The sequence below is a fragment of the Vanellus vanellus genome, assembly GCF_965231255.1.
Source record: "Vanellus vanellus genome assembly, chromosome: 5".
Taxonomy (NCBI): Eukaryota; Metazoa; Chordata; class Aves; order Charadriiformes; family Charadriidae; genus Vanellus; species Vanellus vanellus.
In genome coordinates, this window is record NC_138910.1 from 49,662,302 (window position 1) to 49,687,337 (window position 25,036).

Genomic DNA, 25,036 nt, shown 5'->3' on the forward strand with positions numbered 1-25,036 from the left:
ATGAATATTGCCTCAGATGGAGGGCACAGTTCACGCTTCTGAGGTCGCTTCAGGTTCTGCAGAGACAAGCACATCAGTCTTAAAAAAGGTATTCTATGTTCCCGCATTATCTGGATCAGCAAAAGAGCTCATCAGCTGCTGTGCCGTGAAGTGTAACACAGCATGCAGTAGTAGGCCAGTGGCTGGCTGCAAAGGAACCAAGTGCTGCTTGGCACAGACAGAAAACCACTGCAGCAAGGCCTATTTGCACAGTTTATTAGACAACAAAGAAAAATCCCCACTGAGTCCAAGTTCTGTAATTTGAAATTTGTTTGGCAGAGAATGGTTTTAGACACTGAAAAGGGTTCCTCCGAATGCCTTATACGTCCTACAAGCAAAACTAACAAGACAGCTTCAAAATCTAAATCCAAATCCAAATACAAAATTAAACATATAACATAGAAGTCTTTAAAAACAAACTCTTTATTAAGAATAAAATCATACAACTTGCAGTAAATTCCCTAAGGGTACGATATATTACAGAGCTGTACTTGTACTAAAGAACTGAAATGGCAAACAGACTGGTAACAGCAAGAAGGGGATTCAGGAGAGAAACGTGTTTTTGCCACAGTGGAAAGACTTCACTGAACTTCCCTAACTACCACCTGCCCCTCCCTGGATCCCCACAGCCTCCTCTGTAGCCACCACCTGCTCCTTGATACCCTCCTCCTCGATAGCCTCCCCCACCTCTGTAGCTCCCCCCTGGGCTACCTTGGTATCCTCTTCCTCCTGAGCGCCTGCCGGAGTAGCTGTAGCCACCGTACCCTCTACCTCTGTAGCCAGAGCCACGCAGGTAACCTCCCCAGCCTCTGAAGCCACCTCCATTGTCGTAGCGAGGCATTTTGGGGGGACGAGGACCATCTCCGAACCTGGCAAAGACAAACATTATATACTTGATGCAATCTTATGGATCACATTTTTTTTAAATATTACAGGAATAATCAATGGCCAAGATATTCCGTTAAGATGCCTCTATTTTCTGTTAACAGAATACAACGTTTGAATTTCAGTTGCACTTTTGCACCTTTTTCAATTCAGTAAAGAAGAGCTGGGAATGGCCTGCTGTGCCACATAAGTGGTCCCTCCTCTAAGTATCAGACAGGTCTACATCCAGGATGGAAAGTTTCCCCTCAATCGCACTTCCCCAGCTCACACAAATGCATAGGGAGCCATATTCCTATTTATGTGAGCACAGCAATCTTCATTTTGCTCCTCACAAAACACAGTGAAGCGTACACTGAAGCTGTTCTTTGTTTTGTTCCTTAAATTACTAACAGCTCACAGGTATTTTCATTTTTCTTTGCTTCAGAAGCAAGACACGAAAACAAAGGGCAATACAGGGTTGCAAGCACAGCCAAATATTTATTTCCAGAGACAAAGATTAATGGTTTGCCCAAAATAAATTTGGATTTTTTTTTAAGTCATTGTGTTTTGGAAGAGGCGATGACAGCTTTTATTCCTGAGAGCAGCTTGTCCTTCCTGTGGAAACAGGCTGTGATCTGTCTACATCAGAATTTGAACATGACAATTTTACATACACTCAAACTACTGACTTTGAAACGAAAGCCTGAAGCTCCTGCTCACGTGGGACAAGACTCTCCTGCTGATTTCAGCTGTGGGCTGCTGCAGCCACTGTGCACGGAGGGAGCAGCGGAACTGACAGCTTGACCTGCTCTGTTCAGGCTCTCGGTGCCCTTGGGGGCAGAGGTGGCGAGCGCTCCTCATCCCAGAGCTCCGACCACACAAGCCAAGGGAGCCAAGCTAACCTTGCATTGGCAGCCATGAGGCTGATGCCCGCAGCTGACGGCCTGGAGATCTGACGGATCACATTCAGCATTCGCTCATTTGCTGGGTCCAGCTGCCGAATGATCTCAGGATCTTTAGTCACTTCCACAACAAGAGCCTCCATCGCAGCACGCAAAGCAGTGATGCAGGCAGCCACATTATGGGGCATCTTCAGCTTGATCCTAGAGCACAAAAAAGTATATTAGACATATCACGACTTCTAGGAGAGAACCTGTTACAAAAGATGTTCTATAGAGTGGCTTTTCATTGAGTTTCATTGCACACACTGAGCCAGAAATCTATAGTCTCATCTTGGAAATTCTAATTTGTTAATAAAGGGGCGTGAAATTCAGGAGGCAAACTTGAGAGATCCCTAAAATGTGACATTGTTAAAACGTAACTATCCTTCTGTTTAAATTTGGTCTTGAGATTTAACATACTCAGATAACACCAATACATAGCCCCTACTGTCAAAAGAGAAAGATACAAATACATAAATTAAAACAAGGCTCCTCAAGATTTCAAAAGCTCCAGGCCAGCCTCAAAAATATTAGTGAATTAACCTTAAGCAATCCTTCACCTCCATTTTACTGACCACAGGGGAAGGCAGGGGGAAGACATCCAGATGATATTTGGTCATGGCCAGAAAATGTATGCTGCCAGAGGCAACCACTTCTCTCCTCAAGCTGTGTTTACAAGACTTAAAAACAAGGCTTCCTCAGCCTCTGTCTGAAGAGGAGGTCCAAAATATGTAGTACCTCTTATTCACGTTCCAGTTAGAGGGGAAAAACGCAGCAGTTTTTAATGGAAATTACCTGGTATCATGCTTTCAATTTAAGCAGATAATCTGCACAAAAGAGTGCTGCCAATATAAACCCTCCCTTCCTCACAGGAAACAAAGGTAACACCTTCACGATTAACCTGTAGTAGTGCACAGCTTGGTCTAAGGTTCTGATTCTAGAGAGACTTATGTCTGTGTTAGCAGCCGCTGCCCCTCAGTCTGGGTTCTTTCACGGACCTCAACATTATGAGTGCTACGAAGGTCCATACCAGTCATCTACCAGAATGAGCTCCCCATCCGACAGGACTTTCTTGGAGGCAAAGAGAAGCAGCTGCAGAGGGCTCACCAAGGTCATTGCTTTGGCAGAGATGGCTCGTGTTCGAATCTGCAGGTGAAAGGAATACAACTCTTGAAATGGAAAACAGACCCCTACACCTTCCTATGACCACTGAAACCAGAGAATTTTGTAAAGAAAAAAACCACACCACCCCAAAAAATCTAGGTATAACATTAGAAAATAAAAAGAGCAGACGTGTACAAAATTGAACGCTGGGCAGATGTTTACAGGGATTCAACACTGGCTGGTGCAAAGAAACGCCAAAAACTACCTGCCATTTAAAAGCATTCATTTTTCCATGACTTCATGTCTGCAATTATGTAGCTGACACCGTGCAAGAGCCACCTCATGCTTTGTCAACCTAAAAACGACAAGGGCATCGCTGAATTATCTTCCCACTGGGAAGCTGGGGCTGGGATGAAAAGCTCATGTTGCTTCTTTAGTAGGGTCCTACACATGCAAATCTGGAAGTTGCTAAATGTCCGTGCAATCAGCCAGCTTTGTCATTTTATAGAAACAGGACCTTAAGCTTGTACTTTAAGTGAGCGCTTAGACAACAACAAGCCATCTGACCTGAGCCAGAGATAACAGCACTGACTACATGGACTACTGCCCTTCATTTTAAAGAGGGACTGAAGAGCGGCACTTAGGATTTCAGCTTCCCACCCTGACATCTGCCTCTCTCCCTCCTTTCTTTCACTCAAGAGCATGATGAGAGTGTGATGTGCAGAATTTGTTGTACTTGCTTGTCCTCAGGGAAAAGATTTGCTCCTGCTTGGATGATACAACACATACTCGAAAGACAGAAGCTGCCAGAAGCTGGAAATTGTGGCGGAGAAATGGCCATGATAAGGAGTGCTGAACTTGCAGGTCAAAGAGAGATTGCCAAGTGCAGCAGGAAACAGGCAACCAGAGCTCAGAGAGAAACCTTCTTTTAGCACATATGTAATGGGTAGGGAGAGCTGCAGATTAATCCTTCCTTCACCCCAATCTCACCCAGTCACTGTCTTAGCCACTCTATAGCCACTCTTAGTTTCCCATAGGCATTTTGATTTAATAAAACATTGCTTTTTGAGTTCAAAGTCTTTTGGCCTTTTAGGGGAGCTCACTTTACAGAGGTAGTCGAGGCAGATCAAAGCTCTGATGCACTTGGGATCCTGTCATAAAGGGTAAAGAGGAGGCAAAGTCTCACCACAGTGCTGAACTATGTATGTGGAAATCCCAAGTATCAAGCCAAGGCCCCAGCCAGTGCCCAAAGGAGTCAAAATTCTATTTATTATCAATGAAGTGGATTATTTGCCATTACTGAAACGTGGCATGTCAGCAAAGAGGACTGAGGATATAAAAATCAGCACAAACTGTAATTCTGAACAGTGTAGACAATGTAACAAAAAGAAGCCCCTACAGCATCACCTCTGCTATAAGATCTTAAGAAGGTCTCCTTACAGCAAGAGGCCTTGCTAATTCGATGCTTATTCTCAAAAACATCTTTACAGCACTTCCCAGGCAGAAGTAACTCTGGTGTTGTGCACAACTGGTTTCAACATCAGGCGACAGAGTGCATCAGGGTGTCCCTATCTCTGTGCTGGAATAACTGTACACAGACAGCACAAGGACTGTCTCCTGGCTACGTCCTACCCCAAAGGCATTGCCTTCATTTGCTTCTTGAGAGCCGAAGGAGTTGCATTCATGGTGGCCATTACCAAATCACATGAGAGCACACAGGGGTTTAACTGTATGTGTACAGTATGTGCTGAGTACACAAAACTAATGGGATGGAGGAAAAGGCCAGGGGGACCCTGGGGAAGGCATGTAGGGGTTTTTTGAGATGCTTGGAAAATGGGACTTGTCCTCAGCAGATGACAAACTACCTACATGCCAGAAAGGGAGCACCCCACTCCCATATTACATATTCCTATTTTCTCTCTGGATTCATAAGTAGCAGAAGTGATAAGGGCAGAAATTCTCTAGTACCTAGTTAATATGAAAGAGCTCCCAAAGCAACCTCTGAAAGAAGATAATAATTTAGATCTTTCTCTACAACCTGGATGTTTTCACAAAACTCACAGGAACTGTCTATGTAGCTAAGACCTCTACTTCGACTGAAATTGGTTGATTGAAAGTTACTGTAAAGGCTGAGTGACACCATGACCACATAAGGTTCACTTTCTGGAAAAAACCAAACCAAACCAAACCAAACAAAACAAAAACCAAAAGAAGCTGAACACTTCACAGTGTATCTTTTTTCTTATGGCTTCTTTACCCAAAACAGCCTCTTAGATAACTCGTCAGCAAGTGATCAAGAATAAATTCAAAGTCTTTACCTTTTCTCCAAAAACGAAAAAAGGTGACGGATACTTGATGTCCTGGCTGCTGAAAGGGCAGTTGACAGATGACTTGTGGATGAGCGCATTGTGCCCCTCAGTGGTAAGAATTTTCCTCTTCTCCTTGTGGTAGCAGACATTGGGGTAGACCCCAAAAGCAAGAAGGGAGATTACAACATCCAGATTATTATCTGGTCCAGTGTTGTTAAACGGTTGAGTCATCAAACATTCTGTTGACAGAGAACAGAAGACTGGCTCGCATCCATAGGTCATGTAGGACAGCACAGCAGAGTTGTTTAGGATCCTGGATCAATGCATTTTCTGATTCAATTAACTGGTAGATGTACATCTGTTCTCAAACGACCTCTGCACTCAAAGCATTTCAGTTCTACATTTTCAATTTATTCATGGAGAGCAAAAAGCTGAAAAATACTACTACAAAGAGATATTCTTCTCTCCCAAGCTCTTCAAAAACAACGAGAGAGGGGTTTGCCCAGAATGTGCTGTACCACAGTGTGTTTCCTGTCATTTGTTTTGGAGACAGACCTTTTGGGGGAGGTCAGAATGGATGTTTTCATTAGTTTATTTGTTACAAACCTCCCCAGAGTCTCTGGTGGCTTGTTTTCAGGTCATCTTGCCCAGAAATAAAGTTAAGGATAAATGCAGCAATGATCCTAGCAGCATGAGGAGAAAAAAATTAAAGGAATTAAAAAAAAAAAAAAAAAAAAAAAAAAGGAGAGGGAGATGAACATCTGCTGAATCCAGACAGCCATGCCAATTTAACTGAGCAAGCTCCTCAGGAGCATTGGGGAAATTCAGAGCCTGGTCAACTTAAAGAATTTTTATTTTTCCTTAGAAAATTGAATTACACGCCACACTACTGCACATCCCTCCTGCAGCTCAAACCCAGAAAATCATAGGGCACATAGCACACTGTTTAGATCACACAGTCTCCCCCCTAAGGCTAATGAAAAGGAGGGGGGAAGCACAGCACATTTTGGAGATGCAACAAGCAAAGGAGAAAGAGAATCAGGAAGGTAATTCTCTGAGGACAATTGCTTAATAGATTTTTAATCTCAGTCTCCAAATGCTCCCTATGTTGCACCACAGCCATCACAACTTCTCTGGTTTACAGAACTGTGAGAGAATGAGACAGCACTAAAATTTCATCTGAATGCAGCTGTAAAAGCAGAACAGCTTTATGGCAAATCCACTATAGGCCTCTGTGCTTGTGTGTTCATCATAGATTATCTTATTTATTTATTTCTCATCTCAGAATGAAAAATGCAATCATTAAATTACTATGTCCAAGCAGAATCACCTTCAGGGAAGCCAGAATTAATAAGTATATCTTTCAGCTGGACTTTTGCTTCCCAAGTCATTCTAAGAGTAGCCATGCTGAGTCTTTTGTGTTCACAAAATCTTTTTTCTGCTTCTTCACCACCCATTCTAAAAAACAAACAGAGTGAATTAGAAGTCTGTTCAAGAAAAGGAAAAGTGCTAGCTGTCAGAGCATCCATTGACCTATCTAGTCTGGTCCCAAAACTGCTCACTCTGTATTACCCATAACTTCTCATCAAATTTTGTGCCAAGACAATATACCTTACATCATCCCAGGCTTGGAAGACAGAGAGCAAAGCAACATGATCTGAAAACCTGTTCCCAGCAAAATTCCTATGGACATAACCCAGGCGTTTGCCTTCACTGATGAAAGGTTCGGGGAAACAGGTGGCGGCAGAGATGGTACAAATAGCATCTCCCACACTGAAAGAAACCACAAAAGGTATCAGGATCAGGTTTATTCACAGTATTGCTGCCAGCAGTTGTTGCAGGCTGTTGAGACTAGTAAAAACTTCTCTGCTAGGGACCTTAGTAATTTGGCCCTTATCTACCAGAGTTCTTCAGAGAAACACTTCCCCAGAAGTTGATATTAAATTAGCTCCAATTCCAGTACTTTCACAACAGCAAATGTTCACAAGCCCTCTGTCTATCTTCCCTCCTCTTCCATCCATACACCATCTTCTTGTAGCGAAAAGGACTCTACAACCCTCACAAATAACAAGTCTTTACTTCTGATAAAGCAAAATGTGTGGAATTACTTTTCTTCTTATGTAGGTGTCAAATTTCACATCCCCCCACCTCTAGCTCACTGCTATACTGAAGTATTTAGAGTCCCACTCTTAATTCATAAGTATTCAGCCTCTACTGGTCCTTTGCAGTTAACTCTGAATTTCATGACCACTTTATTCCCCTCTGGTCTCATGAATATTCAGATTCCTATCCCCGGTTGTAGCACTTATCGCTTATCTAGATGTATTGTTATCTAGATGTCTAGAGGCTCAGGAACTCAGAAAAACAAGAAAAAGACCACTGGGACTACCAAACTTACTAAAAAATACAGCCCATTATCATCATCTTGCCAAGACGAGGTTCAATGGGAAGTTTGGCTAGGATTCTTCCAAGAGGTGTCAACTCATCATTGGAATCCAGGGCATCAAGCTCTGAAACAAGATCTCTTATTATCAAAGATGGTTAGCTAAGAAATTAGATAAGAAATTCAGAATTCTAATAATTTTGTTTAAATTGAACCCTATCTATATTTGAGTTTAATGTTGTTTACAATATTGCCAGCCTGATTTTCAAAACTGGTTTGAGGTCAAATAAACAAATTTTACTTTAACTTTACAGATGTTTTACTACCTCCTCCACAATTAAAATAGTTACTAATCAATTATAGATATTTCTCCATTTATTTTTAGTTTGCTTCTGTACAAACCACTACTACACTATTAAACTTTTTTCAAGTCCCTATATTTGATCTAATTAATCTAACCCAATTTCTGCTTCATGAAAATCAAAGCAGCCCTATCACAGCCAACTGTAGAGTCTTCATTGCAAGTGCCAAATCACACAACCTTCTGTTCATCAAAAACAGATCAGCACACACTCTCTCTTCCACAAGGCTTTGTCTGCCCTTCTGTCCTTCCATTACCTAAAATTTGTCACCTAAGCCCATCCTTGAAGCTACCAAACCACTGTCAATAAAGTCAAACAGGTGTTTGTGGCTGTTTGCTGTACAGTCTCCTTATCTTTCTAGCCATTTGCCCATAATCATTAATCTCTACTTCATAAAACTCAAATTTTTAAGTCTGCATGACAAAGAAAAACAACACAAGTGTGATCTTCAAAAACCTTTTTAAGATATAAATGAAAAATGCAAAGTTATTGTTCATGTACTCCATTTACAGACTACTTTGGAAAACTTCAGCATAACTAAAAGCTTTACATTTAGAAAAAAAGCTTTGTAGCCTCAGCAATGAAATGGGAAAGCAAACAAATAAAAGACTCTTTAGCCACTACCAAATCTGTTTTTCTTGGTATCTATTGAGCTAAAGAATATTTTGAAGAATTGCATGTCTCAACATCCTAAAACAAATACTAGTAGTATACACGCAATGAAAAATCACAGGTCATCCAGGAAACGGAGGCACATGAAGAAATATCTGTTTGGTGTTAAAGCTGAAAACATTTGCCTTTTCCCCTGGCGTTGCATTTCATATCTGCAGCATAATAAAAGCACTAACAATTTTTAGATCAGAAAGTCATTAAACTTGAATGCATATCCTTACCTATGTTTTTCATTCTTTATCCCTTCTGTATACAAGCAATGTAAGCTCATCACAAAATTTTTTTATGAAATCAACAATCATATAGATATTTCAGTTCTTAGAAATTTTAAGAAGCGCTTATTTAGTGACATTTGCAAAGAACACTGAGGTTTGAGATGACTGCTTTAAATCTAAAGCATAAATTTAGGGTCCTTCTCTGCTTCATTTTACTCATGTTCTAGTTAGTTCCTTAAAGAAACTGGGGAGACACCTTAACCCCCACCTCAGTTTCTCACGTTTTAGAAGTATACTGATGCTTGCATATTCATAAAGTGGAGATTTAATTACTTGACAAAATACTGAGATCTTGGGTCAGCAAACTGTATAAAGCGATAATTATACGACAGACTACTAACCTCTCTTTTTCAGTTTTTCAGTTTTTAGTTTTATAAATGCCTTAGGCACTGGACTGAGTCCATGTCATACACAGCAGTGCCACAGCTGGAAAACAGGAAGCTGGAAGCTAGCATGTTACTGGTAAAAAAGAAAAACAAGCCTTTAGTTTGCAGGCTCAAGTTTCTTAAAGGAATGACACTCCACTTGGGAATTCAAGTATTTCTTCAGCTGCAAAAGATGCTGCCACCCACACAATGCATCCAGGAAATACCTTGTTGTTTCAGACAGCATGCTACTACATAATCTAATCAGAGTTGTTAAAGCAGTTTGTAAGTGATCATTATACATGGGAAATCACTTGGAGTCAGCTTCATTAACGTACAGCCTTGTGGACAAACAGCAATACCTCTTAGTGTGCGTTCTGCTTCAATCACTGCATCCAAAGGTGGTGGTTCTATTGCTTTGGCCAAAAATTGACCGATTCCTCCCAGCCGCAGCAATTTGATGCTCAAAGCAATTTCATGAAGTGGTGTTCGAAACATTTCAGGTGTCATATGAGTCTGAAGTCTGGAATGAAAAGAGAACAAAAAAAGCCCGTGTTTTTCTGAACACAGGCTTTGATCACCATCATGGGTCATTCCATCAGCATAAGCTACTGCCCTCCAAATCAAATACTGCCTCCCAGCCAACCCATCAACTGTCATTGTGCTCCTGTAACTTAGGCTCTTCTATCAGCATTTATCTTCTGTGCTTCTCAATTCTGAGGATAAATTTACGATGGAAATGCACACAGGGTATAGCCCTCACATCACCACTACCTGGCGTGGTTTCTCCATGAGCTGATCACATATAGAGTCTGCATGGCTGAAGCCCGATTTGCAGCATGGCTGTGTCCAGCCCCACACTTGCCCCCTTACAATCATCTACATTGCTAAGGAAGGTCTTCCATTCCTGAGACAGACAACCTGCTTTCAGCCTGCCTTACGTACAAGCACTTCTCTATTTGTGCTTCTGTGAACTCCAAACCACCTGCACATTTCTGCTTTGATCACTAAGAAGAGTAAGAGGTTTTGCTGGATGCTTCCCAAAGGTGTTTTTCTGGTAGGAAAAAGACCTGATGAAAACAAATACAGATCTTGAATCTTTAGCACAGTATTGTTAGTGATCCTTTAGCTTGCTGGTTGAAATACGAACTCCTAGGAGTTCACTGCACTGAGCAACAAACAGCTAGAAAAGGTTTCAAAACACCTTGAAGAGATATTCAGATTCAGCTGGCACCAGATTTAGATGGTATCTCTCAAAAGAGTCTCTGCACAAGGCCACAACCACTCTTTCCTTCCTAGGCACCATGGAGCAAGTATAGTTTGGTTTTATATTCTTTGAAGGAAGGTAACGTTAAAATCTTGAAGTACCATGATTACTTCAGTAGTCTAAAATCAGTTCGCTATCAAAAAATCTTAATTAAAATCACTCCACTGTACTAGACAGCAGATCTAAATAAATTCGAGCCATTTAAGGAAAGTTTTTGATCAGCTGATGCTTTCAGAGGTTACAAAAAGCTGAACAGCAAACACGCTATGCTCTAACCACTACATAAGAAAGAGGCACTGAAACTTTCATGAGAGAGATCAAACACTGAGTGTAACAGCTGTGTAGACTTCTGCAACCAGCAAAAAGATTTCCATGGCTCTGGTAACTGAGAAACAGCTTGGCACACAGAAGAGGTCAAAAGTTTCAGCAGCAGGGAAGGTGCTAGAGCAGCAGTTCAGCAGCATGAAGGGGCTTCCTGGCCACAGAACGGGGACAGAGGGAAAAATAACATCTGTCTTCCCTGCTTTTTACCACTTTCATGACAAAATTGCCTGTTATGTGAAGATGCCAGGTTTGAAGACTAGAGTCTTATCCTCATTACAAAGCTCTTTTCTGCCTTCACTCAATTCCAAAGCAGTATTATTTTTCTCCTGTGAGATTCTGTAGGTTGCAGTGAAGTTCTTAATAATAAAGTCACGAACTATTTGTCCACCTCCTAGTATGGGTAAAAGCATATAAACATGTAATTTTTTTTAAACAAAAGAACTGAGATATCCAAGAATTCCAGTGTGACCTGACTACATGCATCTCCTCTCTGTGCTTCCTGAATTTATTTCCCCAGTTTGATCAGAAGTAGCATACAACAGTTCTGGGAAAAGTCTCGGAGGTTATTTCTAAAGAGCACAGCCTCACCTTTCAAAACGAGCTCTGCTGCACAAATGGAAACAAAATCCAGCACGTACACGTCCGGCTCTTCCTTTCCGCTGCTCCAAATTAGTTTTTGATGCCCAGACTGTGGCATAGTTTGTCATGTTATTATGAGCAGTGAACAGCTTTACTTTTTGTCTGTTACATAAAAAACAAAACAAAAACACCCTTAAAATCAGATGTTCTTCATCTTAAGTCCTGCCAAATCAGTTCTTGCTTTATTCCTTGCAGCCACACTGCTTTTAAGAAGCAAACCACTCCTGTTTGACTAGCTAAGCTTTGGCTAGTTAGCCATCTATCTGGAAGGTAAAGCATCATACTCTTTATCAAGCGCTGCCACCAGTTATACACAGAATTAAGTTTTCACAACTGTCTCAAAAGCTTAAAATTCTCATGCAATTAATGAGATCCCTGTGTGCTCAGAGAGCATGCACAGCAAGACAAGATCCGTAAGTGACTACAAAAATCTTCCTCTTTTCCATCAGTTACACAGTGAGTGTCTGTAATATTCATTTGGCAGACAACATATTTCAAATACGCATGGAGACCCAGTGACACCTCACATGAATAGTGCCAGCATGAATGCAGCTGACCAAAACCAGCCCACTGAAATGCCAGTGTGGTTTGTAACTGTTTGGAATGGCTAAAGACAATGCAAATTTGTCTTGAGTGAGTTAGAGTCCTCAAATTCAGCTCTGTGACTATGGGAAAACAAGGCAGTTCTGTGTGTTCAGAAAACCTTTTTTGCATTCCAAAGAACAGGATTTAAAAAACAAAAAGCTACTTCATGAACTCACTTGCAGGAGTCTATAACATAGACCACATCATTGATAGTAATGCTAGTCTCCGCAATGCTGGTAGATAAAATAACCTATAAAAACAGGAAATGCATATTGAAATATATTTGGTCTGAAAAAATTAAGGATGGACTGCAAGATAAACTATATTGATTACTGCAAGATAAACTATGTAACTTCTATTAAAAAAAGTCAGCAGTACATTCCACAAAAGCACAACAGAACAAAGCATGTTACACTCCACAAAGAGAAGGCTCTCATACTTTCGTTACTCCTGGAGGCACGGGATCAAACACTCGACGTTGTTCCTCCAGAGGAATTTGTGAATGCAGAGGTAGAATTCTATACTGGTGGCCTCCTACAACATGAGTACAAGAAGATCAATAATTATTACTGTGTAAATCTCATTTTTTCTTTGCACAATGTAATCATTTCTACCCATTCATTCTCATGACAAATCAATCCCACTCCCACTCAGCTAACTCTCATCTTTACATGGTCAGTAGTTTTCTTTGGAAAAGGAGATGAAATATAATAGAACACAGTTGCTTGTACCAAAGCGTGGATTCATTTCTAGATGCTTCTGCATTGTATATATCAAGTTCCAGCCAGGCAAGAAAACAAGTACAGCTCCCGGGACATTCAGGGTCTTGATATAAATTAGCAGGGCCTCAATGAGTTCAAAAGAAGTTTCTTTCTCATTTAGCTGAGCCATGGAGTGCTTTGTTTCTGGGCCATATTCATCACTGCAAATAAGGTTGCAATTGGCCTACAAAAAAAACAAAACAAAACAACACACACACACAAAAAAAACAACAAACAAAAAAACCCCAAAAGAAATCATATAAATTAACTTACTCAACCTGTGGAGAATGGATGGCCAGGCAAATAGGAAAATGAGGTATGTGGATAGGGAAAACTGTCTCAGGCACACCTCACAGAACAACTCACAATAAGCAGTTCAAGTCCTGCTTCCCCAGCTTTCTAATACAAGAATGGAATCATAATTCCATTACATTGAGTTATAACTCAATACAGATTTGCAGCAGGAACTATCAAACAAATTTAACTGCTGTTCAGATGAATGAGGATAACGTCATAAGAAGCAGCAGAAAATGCTTCTCTCAAGAAAAACAAATAATTTGTTCAAATTTCAAATAGCTGATCTAAACAGTAGTTTCAGACCTACAAATCAAAAGCTTTATCACGAAAGTGATAGTTTCTCAACAATGCATGTAACCACTAACAATATCAATTGCAAGAGAAAGAAAGAAGAGAATCTGAATTTTCACCCTGAAAAGGTACCACCAAGCTTACGTTTCTGTATCTATTTCTTCTGCCAAGGTCACCAATGTTTTCAGTGTGAAGAGCATTTCAGTTCTATCTTTAAAGATAAGTAGTCTGACAAACCATGAGAATTTTAGCTTCAACAAAAAAAGAAATTCTTCAGTTTACAAAGGCAATGAGAAAATTCTAACTTCTATTTCTGAAGTTAACAGCAATCTTGGATGTTAAAAATACGAAAGCTGCTAAAAACGTTAAGCTCAACATTGCCAAATTAATTACACTTGAGCTAGTCTTAACTGGCACTTATTTAAATTTTCATATTAAAAAAGTCAAACATACATCATCATCTTCACCACTTTCTTCATCCTTCTCTTTCTTCTTCTTTTCCTTTGGTGGAGGAATGAACTGAGTAATTTGAATGCAATCTTCCAGAAAATAATCTGCAAGGAGAAGCAAGCATTGGTTATTAAGACTGACCACTAGAAGCCCGTACAAGGGAACACAACTCAATTTATCATCTCTTGGGATTCTCCTGATATAATCATGATATCTCAGAGTATGAAGCCAAGGTTGGAGAAAACTCCTTGGCCGTTAGCTAGGGTATGAGAATTATTCCCACACTATTCCAATGATTATTTCTCTATTCAATATACTTCCACATAATTTTTTACTTCTTTTTTTAAATACTGCCTGATTTAAAGCTATTTCCATTGTTCCTAATATCACAGACAACTGATCTGAAACACCACAGCTACCCCAAGTGGTGGTGCTTTAGGATGGGGTGGGGGAGGCGTTTGTGTTGTGGGAGTTTTTTGGAAAGAGGGGGGTGGTAGTATTGTTTGTTTGTGATTTTAAACCAAACGGTGCTATGAAATAATTCAGTGTTACTGACTTCTTTGCCCAGGGTAAGCCACATCTGTAAGACACGACAATCCAAAAGAAATGTGTATCCTGCAGTACCCATAATCTTAAAGCATATGACTGATAAAATAAAAAATAAAGCAGTTCCTGAAAGTTCAATCAACGATTTACCTTGGACAGGGTAGGTTCTACCAAAGACTTCAATGATAGGACAATTGAAAAAGTATTCACAAAACATACTAGTATCGATTGTGGCAGACATGAGGATAACCCGGATTTCAGGATATGCCTGAACTACATCTCTCAGCACCACCAAGAGAAAGTCAGTCTGCATATAAAGAGAATAAAAGCATCATTAATTTTCTACCCATATGAAGCAGCATCTTCCCAAGAGACCAGAAAGAATTACACAGATATATACATTTATTGAACAGGAGCTTTGCTGGGCAAGAGAAGTAACAATTACGACAACAGTATTCTGTAATGAGAAACAGTTGTCAGTACTTTATTTTGCAAATACTACAATTCCTGGGGTAAGTAAATCTTAGGATTTCCAGTGTAAAGAAGAGTTATTAGTTTGTTTCATTCTGATTAAACAAAGAAAAGCATTCAAAAATAGTTTGCTTCCTTCCTAAAAACACATTACAACCTAAGGCCTTTTAAACTCTGTTTACATATAAAGTAGACATAATTCGTAAAATAAATAGGAATGAGTCACTGCAATTGTATGTGAAGTTTTATAGTTCTATTTAAACATGACATTTATTTAGTTTTGCCATGTAGTCAGGCTGGCCCTTAGTTCAACAGATAAAATTCCAGTCCCATTCAAAATTTGAAAACTTGCATTTTACATCATTAATACAAACTTAGTAGATGAAGAAATCAGAAAAATCTGCATTGCAATTCCATCTAAATAAGTCCCCAGATTCTGTAAAACAAGCTTAAAGAGCATGACAGAATTTGGTAGTTTCTCTCTTTTTCATTCAACACGCTCCCACATTTGGACAAGAAGTGCTTGTACCATGCTGTTCTATTTTCCAGAGAGGACCAGGACATAGAAGGAGATCCTAACGGGCAAAAGAGATAGGGCAGCAAGTAAGCACAAGTCCTTGCTCTTTTAATCAGGTAGGGAGTAATTGAGAGAAGAATTTCTAAAAATCTTATTGAAGATGGAAAACTCACATATATGGAAATTAGTAAAATGCAGTTTCCTTTCATATGTTTACTATTACACAAGAACACGTGCAAAAGTTAAACAGAAGCACAGAGAGAAATAGGATTGTAATCACCAGCTAACTTACATTAATGTCTCTCTCATGGATCTCATCAACAATAACATGACTAATGCCACGGATCCCAGCCTCCACCTTTCTCAGAAGAACACCTTTAACAGACATAGTAGTTAAATGTTCATGGAGGTAACAGCTCAGTCTTTCCCCCACCCTGTCTCATTCCATCAAGAACAGTTGCACTGGTTTAAAAATCAAGTGTGCAGGCTGCCCAGCACCTTTTACAGCCCCATCTCTAATTCCCATGCTTTCATTTGTACAAGTGATGGGGAGAGTATAAAGTATTACTACTAGAAAGACTCTTTCTTCTTTCCCACCAAATACTGCTTGCCCTTCTGTCTTCTAAGGACAATCAATATATGGCAATTTTATCTCTTTGGAAGATTATTTCTGCGTGGTATTACACCTGTATTATCATACTTCTGAACAACAATCTTAATCTTTCTCTGCACAACAGTATGTTAGCAAAACTTACTCTACCAAAAAAAATGTTAATCTTTAAAACAGATTTTCTAAAAATTTTAATGAAACCATATTTCTGCTTTTGCTGCTAACTCAAAGAATTCAGACCCATAATTAATAAGCTCTAAACATAAACAAAACAATACAGACCTACAGTGCAGAACATTATACTGGCATGCGGCCGAGGAAGCACAGATTCAAATCGCACACTGTATCCACAGCTTTGCCCAGGTTGTTCTCCTCTTTCATATGACACACGCTCTGCTACAGATACTGCACTAATCCTCCGAGGCTGAGGGATGAAAAAGTTTTTTCTAACTTAATTATTAAGTTTATCAGAACACTGCCAAAACCAAGAAAGCAAATTATAAAACACACAGATGTCCTGTCCTAAGATTTCATTACAGAGTAGTCATTAAAAAGTAATATCTGTAACAACAGGCTTTTTTTCTTCTAAAATGGTTAATTCTGCACATAAAATTACACAGGAGGGATACAAGGATAACATGGGAATTACCAGCTGGCATTTGCCAAACCACTTCCCCTTGGTCTGCCAAAAAGTTTCCACCTGGGCAAGGTACAAGCCAGATCACCCCAACTGTAGATACATGAAAGAATAGCAGTCCAAATGAAAATATACATGATGCTGAGGTTTCTCCTACATGTAGTACTGAGGAGATATTTTTATGAATGATGTCCTACAATGATAATCAGATTTCTCAGCACGTCCTAATAGGTGATTTCTAGCATCTGACCACAAAACTTACGCAGTTGCATTTGCAACACATTCCTCACCTGTGTCACTACTATGTTGCACTCTGCAGCTCTGTCAGTTTTGATGTATTCATCCAGGATATACTGTGGAACTTGCGTGGTTTTGCCACAACCAGTGGCACCACGAATTACAACAACAGAATTGTGACAGATTGCATCCAGAATTTCACTTTCAAAATTCTTCACAGGTAAGGCCTCTCTCTCTTGTTGGATCTGGAAAAAAATCCAGCACATTTCCAAAAACATCAAAAAATACACCTAATCTGCTCCACATGCATACTTTGGGCCACTCTTTTACAGAGGTTTCACTTACACATTTTTTCCCTTTGTGTGAGAACAAATCATAGTTTGTATTTTTTCCTTTACGCAGTGCAACACATCCCCACATCCATCCCAGTGTAACATCCAGCACTTCTGAAAACTTGGTGCATATTACTACTGAAATCCAGTCTTACGCACTTTGTATATGATATGTTCAACCTCTTTGGGAAAATAAAAAGAGTACCACAAGCACACTTACCCTTTGCAATTCTTGATCCTGCTCCAAACGGTACATGAAATCGCTTTTCAAATCCACGCTTATTTGCTCTGGAGTGAGCTGTAAACACAAGACACTGTTTGGAGGCGTTTTGACCCCTGTGCTTACCTATATCATAACTTCAATATAAAATCACTCACACCAACATAATGATTCCAAATATTAGTAAAGGATCATTTCCTAAGTAAACCCCTGACATCAGTTATGCCTATAAGCTATTTTATTTCATTCATTCCAGTGAGTTAAAATTAAATGGTCAGCCTCAAAGTTTCTCAGAAAGGTCCAGAATACTAAAAAAGAATGATTGTTTAAATTTAAATACTTTAACTGCTTGAGAAACACACTCTATTCAGCAGTAAGCCAATGAGATACTTAGATGCTCATTCAGACAGGAGTTTTTAAATGTATGGAATGACATAATGTAGGCACATTATCACCCACAGAACAGTAGCTGAAAAAGGAAAAGTGACCAGAGAGGGAAATTTATCAGGCAACTCTTGTGTTACAACTAAGGAAGAATTTTAAAGAAATTCAAATTTGTTACCAAAGGGCTAATTGATTTTACTGAAAATAAGTTAGCTATACCATGACTAGTACATAGAAATCATGAGATTTAAAGCCAGCTCAATTTGCAATGTCTGTAAATATATTGATTATGTGTTTTAAGTAGCAACACTCAAATTTGCATCAGTTCCATATTTTTTAAATCAATATACAATGAACAATGTTAAATTAATATCATTTATGGAAAAAACTGCAGTCAAAAGTTATTATTTTGGTCTTAAGTACTCCAGTTCCCTGTTGTAGGAAACTGACCCTGAGAGTCTTTTCTGACCAGGTTATACCAGTGCCCAAATTATGCCTCTGAACTTGGCAACCCAGTATTTCTTCCCTTCTTCCTCATTTTATCATGACCCATTGCTGCTTTTCATTTGTTCTGTGTTGAATGGGACTAGAAATGACAAAAAAAGCAAACGGGTTGATTGTGAAGTGACACCAGCTTGGAGCAGTTTCTCCTCCCAGAAAAGAAAGTCCTAGCACGGCAATATGGGAAAGAGAGGCTAGCAAATTGTAAATGACGTGCCCATATGCTTACCTTGTAATTTCAATTAGAACTTTGTATGGGCTGCACAATAGCAGGCAAAAAGTGAAACAAAGCAAAGAATTGGGACATCCAAGACACTGCTGTTCAAGAACCTAATAAAACATTAAATAAATACAAAGAACTCCTACCAATGAAAAGACTCCCTTCCTCCAGGTCAAAAAAGGAAGAAATTTTATCAGTGGACTGTTCCCTCCTTTGGAATAGCTCATACTTTAAATCCTGGGGGAGAAAAGCATTTAAAAGTTCCAGAAGCATGGAGAAAACAAACACCACATCAATTTTTTAAGCTATCTTACATTTGCCAGAGGACCCTCATCAATATTGCAGCTGGTCCAAGGGTTCCAGTTGGAATGAGGTGGCGACCATGGAACAACTCCCATATGACTTTGTCTCTGCGATGGTTCAAAATGGGCCAACTTTCCAACATTAATCACAACTGGATTACTGGGATCTTCAGGCTGTAAATCCAAAAGCAAAGTGGGGAAAGAAAGAGAAATGTATTAAACAAGCAGGCCTGATGTTAAATACTGGAGTATCTGAACCACACACTCACCAAGGGGACAATCTCCAGAGACAGTTCCCGTACAACGTTTTGCAGCTGATTCTCTAAGTCAGAAGATAGTGACACCTCAAAGGGCTCCACCTATTAAATGTTTAAAAACTACATGTTGATATACACAAAAAGACAAACAATGGAAGCCAGAACTGCAGGCTACCAGCGAGTACACCGAACCATCAAAAATAGCTCCTAGTGAAATAAGGTCAAAGAGTACCATCAGTTCAAAATTCACATTTTTTTAACACTTTGCCAACTTTGCATCCAACAAGAATCTGCAGAATATTTTTAAATATCTGAGTTTAATTTCAGAGGAAAACATTCCCAAAATCGTAACTGAATACCAAAAAAATGCTAACATGCCAGAGAATAAGACCAAATAGTCGAGAATTGTATGTAGCATAAACAGAAGTCTTTAAGCTTCTAGAGAATTTATATTGGAAGAAGCATTTGTGACAAATTCTGTTTCATTTAATACACTGTAAACTAGTTTACTTCTCCACTCACATACATACAAAGTTATATTTTTCATCTAAATCACTGGCCAGACCAGAAACAGTTGCAGGTCTACAGAATCAAAATTATTATTAACTCGTAAGCTGCTAAATACTTAAAACAAGCTTTAATTCACTCATCTTTATAAGAGAGTACTTGTGTTATTAAAATGAAAGCAGCAACTTCTGACCCTTCTACCAAACTCACCGATTCTCCTTTTTTCTTTGTCTGTCCAGAATATGGTTCTATGACACCAAGATGGTAGAGCTGTCTAACCAAGGAAAGGGCACAGGACTGTGCTGCCAGCTTTTTGTTCGATCCATGCTCACGACTGAAAATCCCTGCAGCACACAAAGTTCAGAGCTGTAGTAGCTAACGAGTCAAACAGCTTCCACAGAAGACACTACTCTCAAATGGGCTTTGTGTTCGTTCACACAGGCGAGGTTTCATGGAAAGAGTCTCAAATCTTGATAAATCCACAGTTCTGACATAAAATCCAACCAGATCCCTTCATCAGCTGACTCACATTAGCTGTGTAATGTTATTTACTGACTTCCTGGGGAACTCCTGTTAAGTTTTTTCTGCATTCAGTGTCTAAGAAAGTATAATTATCCTATACCACCCAGCAACATCGTACAAATTTCACAGCAAGCTCTATGTAAACAGGTATGGTGTCAGCAGCAGGCCCATTGCCTGGGAATGTATTAGACACCTGCATTTCTCAGGTATGTGAAGAACAAGTAATAAGACAAACAAAACCTACTGTATCTCACAAGCATTTCTTTGGGCTGAGAAAAAAAGATTAGCGGAAGTATGTAATGGACAAGCAGTAGAACACAACAAGCACAGCACACAGAAAAAAGATTTGACGTCAGGAAACAAACACGAACCTTCACCTCTGGAAGCGGCTTTAATGCATAACGACAAAAGTCTTTACCTACAAGTATGGCCTATTCCTCTGTACCGACACTCATCTCTTGCTAACGTAAAAAATAAATAGGAGCACTTACTTCTGCCCAGCTGCTTCACATAAATGTTCATTTCTGCAATAAAGCTCCTGTAAGATAAAGAAAGAACAAAGATACAATTATCATTAGCTGACACTGACAATGCAAAAATAGCCACTCTTTCAATTTTTCTAGGCAAAGATCTCTGTGTCCTCAGTCAGAAACTCTCAACTTATCAGTGGCCAAGATAAAATATTACTGGTTTTAGTCCCTTTAACCCCAAGGTAGTAGGTAACAGACTTATCAATAGAACCAGTAGATCTGTTAAGAAGAGTCCTGCAAATGCCACCGTTCAGCATTGAAATTTAAAACCACATTATTAGGAAATATGCTTTGAGCTGTCTAAGTTTAAGGCAACAATTATAAAGCAGATAGCATGTTAATTTAACATTAACATATATCCCACTGTACCATTAACTGTATCCCACATGATACTCATGTAACCCAATAGTGGTCTGGGTTTATTAACTCAGACACAACACTTAATATAGCTACCCTGGGTTTTGCCATACATTTGGCCAGCTCAGAGCACAGACAAAATTAAACCAGGTCATTTTGTCAAAGACTATTGAACATATCTGCACAGAAGGAGACAGAATACTTGAATTTTCATGAAGCTCTTATTGCCATACTCTGGGAACAGCAGACACTGTAACAGCAGAACAGTAACTCTGGGTAGCAAATGTAACAGTTTGCCTAGTAGGCATGTAACCAATTCATGCAAACGTCAACTGGCATATTAATTTAGGCTTAAAAAAAAAAGACATATGTCAACAGAGAATGATGGAAACCAAGATCCACGTTTTTAAGAATCACAAACTTAAGCATATACTTGCACAGATTAAAAATTAATGCCAAATTCTTGTAAAACAAGATTTAAATTGGCAAATGTGATTCAAGATGTATGACTGGGCTTTATCAGACTGAGATCGTCTTTGAAAACTATGCCTTGGTACTTCCACAGCTGCAGGCAGAGCCTTGCATCTGTGTCCTGGATTTCTTGCTGTAACCTTTTTTCGTTTGTTTGTTTAAGTGAGGGATTTAAATGTCAAGTTAGAACTCCTTCCTGTACTACCAGTGAACTGACCTTCAGGCACAGTGGCTTCATGGGTCAAAGGCCACTAGCTTTCAGGGACACAACAGCCAACTAAGGCACCGATGACAGTATGTTTCTCAGCCAGGCCTACAGTCAGCATTCAACCTCATTCTCCTCCACCTAAGGGGAGAACAGCAACACCAGAAATCAGTTTGCAACAGAATCCCATGTGATTGTTTAGTACAGCCTCAGCAGCCCATGTGTGAACACGCACAGGTCTTTGGTGTCACTTGCTACTACCATTTTCAGCAGGAACAGGCAACGGCATCCCACGCTACCAATGGAATCCCAAATGATATAAGCCACATCCCATACCTTAATACTTAGTTCGTACTTTGTGTATTAGGAGAGCCGTGTATATGTTCACAATTTGTACCCTCCTGTTGTAGTTAAAACAAAGTTTCTGAATCCAAATTTTCCAGCTATTACTAAGTTCTTATACCATGTGACTACGGTTAATCGACAACAAAAATACCTTTAAAAACCTCTGAGAGCAAGGCTGACATTTCTGTTATAAAAATTATTACCTTAAAAAAAAGAATTAGATTGGTAAGATACACAGCAATTGGTATTTCTTAAAAAAAACAAAAAAACAAAAAAAAACAAACACCCAACAAAACCCAACTATATTACTGTCCTCAAAACTCCAGAAACATCTCAAATTATTCCTCTCCCATTATACATACCAAAAGGATTAAATCCAACAGTTTGCCCTCTCTCAATGAATGCTAGAACACATTAGGATTGTTTCATGCCTATCTGATGCACTGCAGCTGATTGTTAGTTCCCCCTTCTGCTATTCCATCCAGGGCAATTCGCACAAACTTTCCTGGATGTAGTAAATGCAAAACTCTGAAATGCCCTCTGGAAGAACAGTAAGTGGGCTGAGAAACATACTGTCATCTATGGCCACCTCATTCTGCTCAAGATTATATGCATTTAAATACTTGGGGTTTAATGCTTCTACCTGCAGAAGGTATAACAAAATGAGCCGCACAAATAATCTGCAGAATAAAAGAAGTGCTCAAGAACTACATCTGTAATGTAAATTCCTAATACAGTACAAACTAACTTTTTATGCTACTCATTTCAGGGAAAAAAATGTCATTGCTTGAAAACATAAATGGAGATGAAGTGACTTGAAGATAGGTTTTAAATGAGACTTTAGAACTTTCTGACACCAATAGGCATACTTTAGATGTTCTAAAGGCTTCTAAGACTTAATAACAAAAGAATACCAGTCCTGCAAGTAAGACTCTCATGGAAGACTGTAATAAGAAAATTCACTTGTCTTTCCAAAAAAAAAAAAAAAAAACCCAAAAAAAAAACCAAACCAAAAAAAACACCTACAACTCTGACAGAAAACAAATTTATATAGTAAAAAAAAAAAAAACCAAACAAAACAAACAAAACAACCCAAACCCAACAACAAGAATCCAGCAGCAGCAGGCTGCTGTTTCTGACCACAAAACATAATTATATTTCACAAGAAATAATAGAATGTCCTGAAGTTTTAATGATTTGTAAAGACTATTCCAAACATGGGTAAAAAATCAAACCCATCAATTCTTCATGCACAATCTCTTATGCATTATTTTCATTTCATTCACATGTGAATTTTCTGATGGAACTGGCAGAAAGTCAAAAAAGAGTAATACCCAGCTGGTTTCAACTGAAATTTAAGACCCTCAAAACTCCTACGGGAAGATTCTGCCAATGTAATTTTTCCAGTAGAAGATTCCACTGCCAAAAAAATTATTTATAATAAAAATAGAAATAAAATGTCCTTAAAGCACATTTCTACATAAGCAAATGTAAGCATTAAGATTTACTCAAATTGTACAAAGGCAACTACAGTCATACAAGCAGCGCAATCAACTGAGCACTATTTCCACTCAAACTGACACCTCAACAGTTAGCTAGAGCACAGCAATCATTTTAAAAGCTGCACATCCATGAAAAACATTAGAGGGAAATTTCTTCAGAGTCACTCAGATCTTGGCACTAAGGCTCACCACCCCCATTTCAAGATGTAGGGATGTTGTCGGTCCTGGTAAAGAAAACTGCTTTCTTAAATGGCACTATGGAGCACTGCAAATAAGCGTGATTAGCCACTGTCACTGAAAATACTTCTAATCCTTCATATGCAGAAGATGACTAAAACTACCAAACCTGTTGTGATCAGGCCCCATTTCAGTGTATTTATATTCTTCCTGAATCTTCTCCTTTTGGAAAAACTGGTTCAGGCGAGCCTTGGCATTTTCCAAGGTCCAATTCCCGTGAAGATCAGCATTTAAGTCCACTTCTGACTCCGAGGTCTAATATTTGAAAAGAAGTATCATTTACCCGTTTCTAATAGATTTAAATTTTAAATATTCTTTCAACAAGTCTTTTAAATAACTTTTCTAGATGCTAAAAAGTAATTAAGACATCACAGAAAATGCTAAAAAGTCCTCAGTTTTTCTTTATTTTCACAACAAAATGTTTATACAAACAACTGGATATTCACAGTATCCAGAGAGACTTATTTTGTTCTCAGTTTAAACAAGTTACCTTTGTAAAAGTCAGCAGGTAAATCTACAACTTAAGCTAAAACCAACAGCAAAATATCAAATTAAAACTGCAAGCTTGATTATAAATGCTAATAACAAATGAAAGGGAGTGAAAGATACCTATTTAAGAACAAAAATAAAGAATTACATAGAATGACTTACTGCCTGCACTTGTTGCTCATCTCTCTTTGAATAGTACTCTTCCAAATTTGCACCCCGATCCCACTGAGCTCCACGACTGCCACAGTTTCCAGGGGCCGCACCTGGGCCATTGCCTACCACATGGAAAAAAAAAAACAAACAGAAACAAAATAACTCCCCCAAAACAAGTTTTAGTGATGGAGAGGTATTGCCTGGGAATCTCAACAGGACAGGACCAGTCCCTGTCCCTCAGATCTCATGCAGTCATTCACACCTCTGCCTCAAAGCTACAATGACTTCTAAGTGTCTATTGTCTGCAGAATTATGCTGTTGGGAGAAAAAGACCCACCCAAGTCTATATTGCATACAATACATCCACATACATGTAAATTAGTGTTTTCGAAGTCTTACCTATCTCAGCCTCTAGAATCAAATGCGGAGGAAGAGGTCCACTCAAAGTAGAAGTGGAGCCAGTAACATCTCTAGCTGCTTCATGTCCATCAGGGGTACCACCAGCTGCTGGCTAGGAGAGAGAATGAAGGGAAATATCAGCACATCCATACAGAAT

At 39.2% G+C, this 25,036-nt stretch overlaps 1 protein-coding gene across 1 annotated transcript in view; it reads right to left on the reverse strand.

Moving 5' to 3' along the window:
• Positions 1–444: 444 nt before the first annotated feature.
• The window catches only part of DHX9 (DExH-box helicase 9), a 28,681-nt gene continuing 4,089 nt past the window's right edge, over positions 445–25,036 (reverse strand). The window contains exons 3-27 of the mRNA XM_082483621.1: positions 24,880–24,991; positions 24,490–24,602; positions 23,948–24,093; positions 20,683–20,729; positions 19,880–20,013; positions 19,175–19,264; positions 18,918–19,079; positions 17,499–17,576; positions 17,000–17,191; positions 16,355–16,496; positions 15,755–15,837; positions 14,625–14,781; positions 13,932–14,032; positions 12,861–13,074; positions 12,569–12,663; positions 12,306–12,379; positions 11,494–11,646; positions 9,677–9,837; positions 7,656–7,767; positions 6,869–7,030; positions 6,588–6,715; positions 5,267–5,496; positions 2,875–2,990; positions 1,806–2,006; positions 445–908 (exon numbers count right to left, since the gene is read on the reverse strand). Of these exons, the coding sequence (XP_082339747.1) occupies positions 638–908; positions 1,806–2,006; positions 2,875–2,990; positions 5,267–5,496; positions 6,588–6,715; positions 6,869–7,030; positions 7,656–7,767; positions 9,677–9,837; positions 11,494–11,646; positions 12,306–12,379; positions 12,569–12,663; positions 12,861–13,074; positions 13,932–14,032; positions 14,625–14,781; positions 15,755–15,837; positions 16,355–16,496; positions 17,000–17,191; positions 17,499–17,576; positions 18,918–19,079; positions 19,175–19,264; positions 19,880–20,013; positions 20,683–20,729; positions 23,948–24,093; positions 24,490–24,602; positions 24,880–24,991 (3,474 nt within the window). The 3' untranslated portion in view covers positions 445–637. The remainder of the gene's footprint in view (positions 909–1,805; positions 2,007–2,874; positions 2,991–5,266; positions 5,497–6,587; positions 6,716–6,868; positions 7,031–7,655; positions 7,768–9,676; positions 9,838–11,493; positions 11,647–12,305; positions 12,380–12,568; positions 12,664–12,860; positions 13,075–13,931; positions 14,033–14,624; positions 14,782–15,754; positions 15,838–16,354; positions 16,497–16,999; positions 17,192–17,498; positions 17,577–18,917; positions 19,080–19,174; positions 19,265–19,879; positions 20,014–20,682; positions 20,730–23,947; positions 24,094–24,489; positions 24,603–24,879; positions 24,992–25,036) is intronic.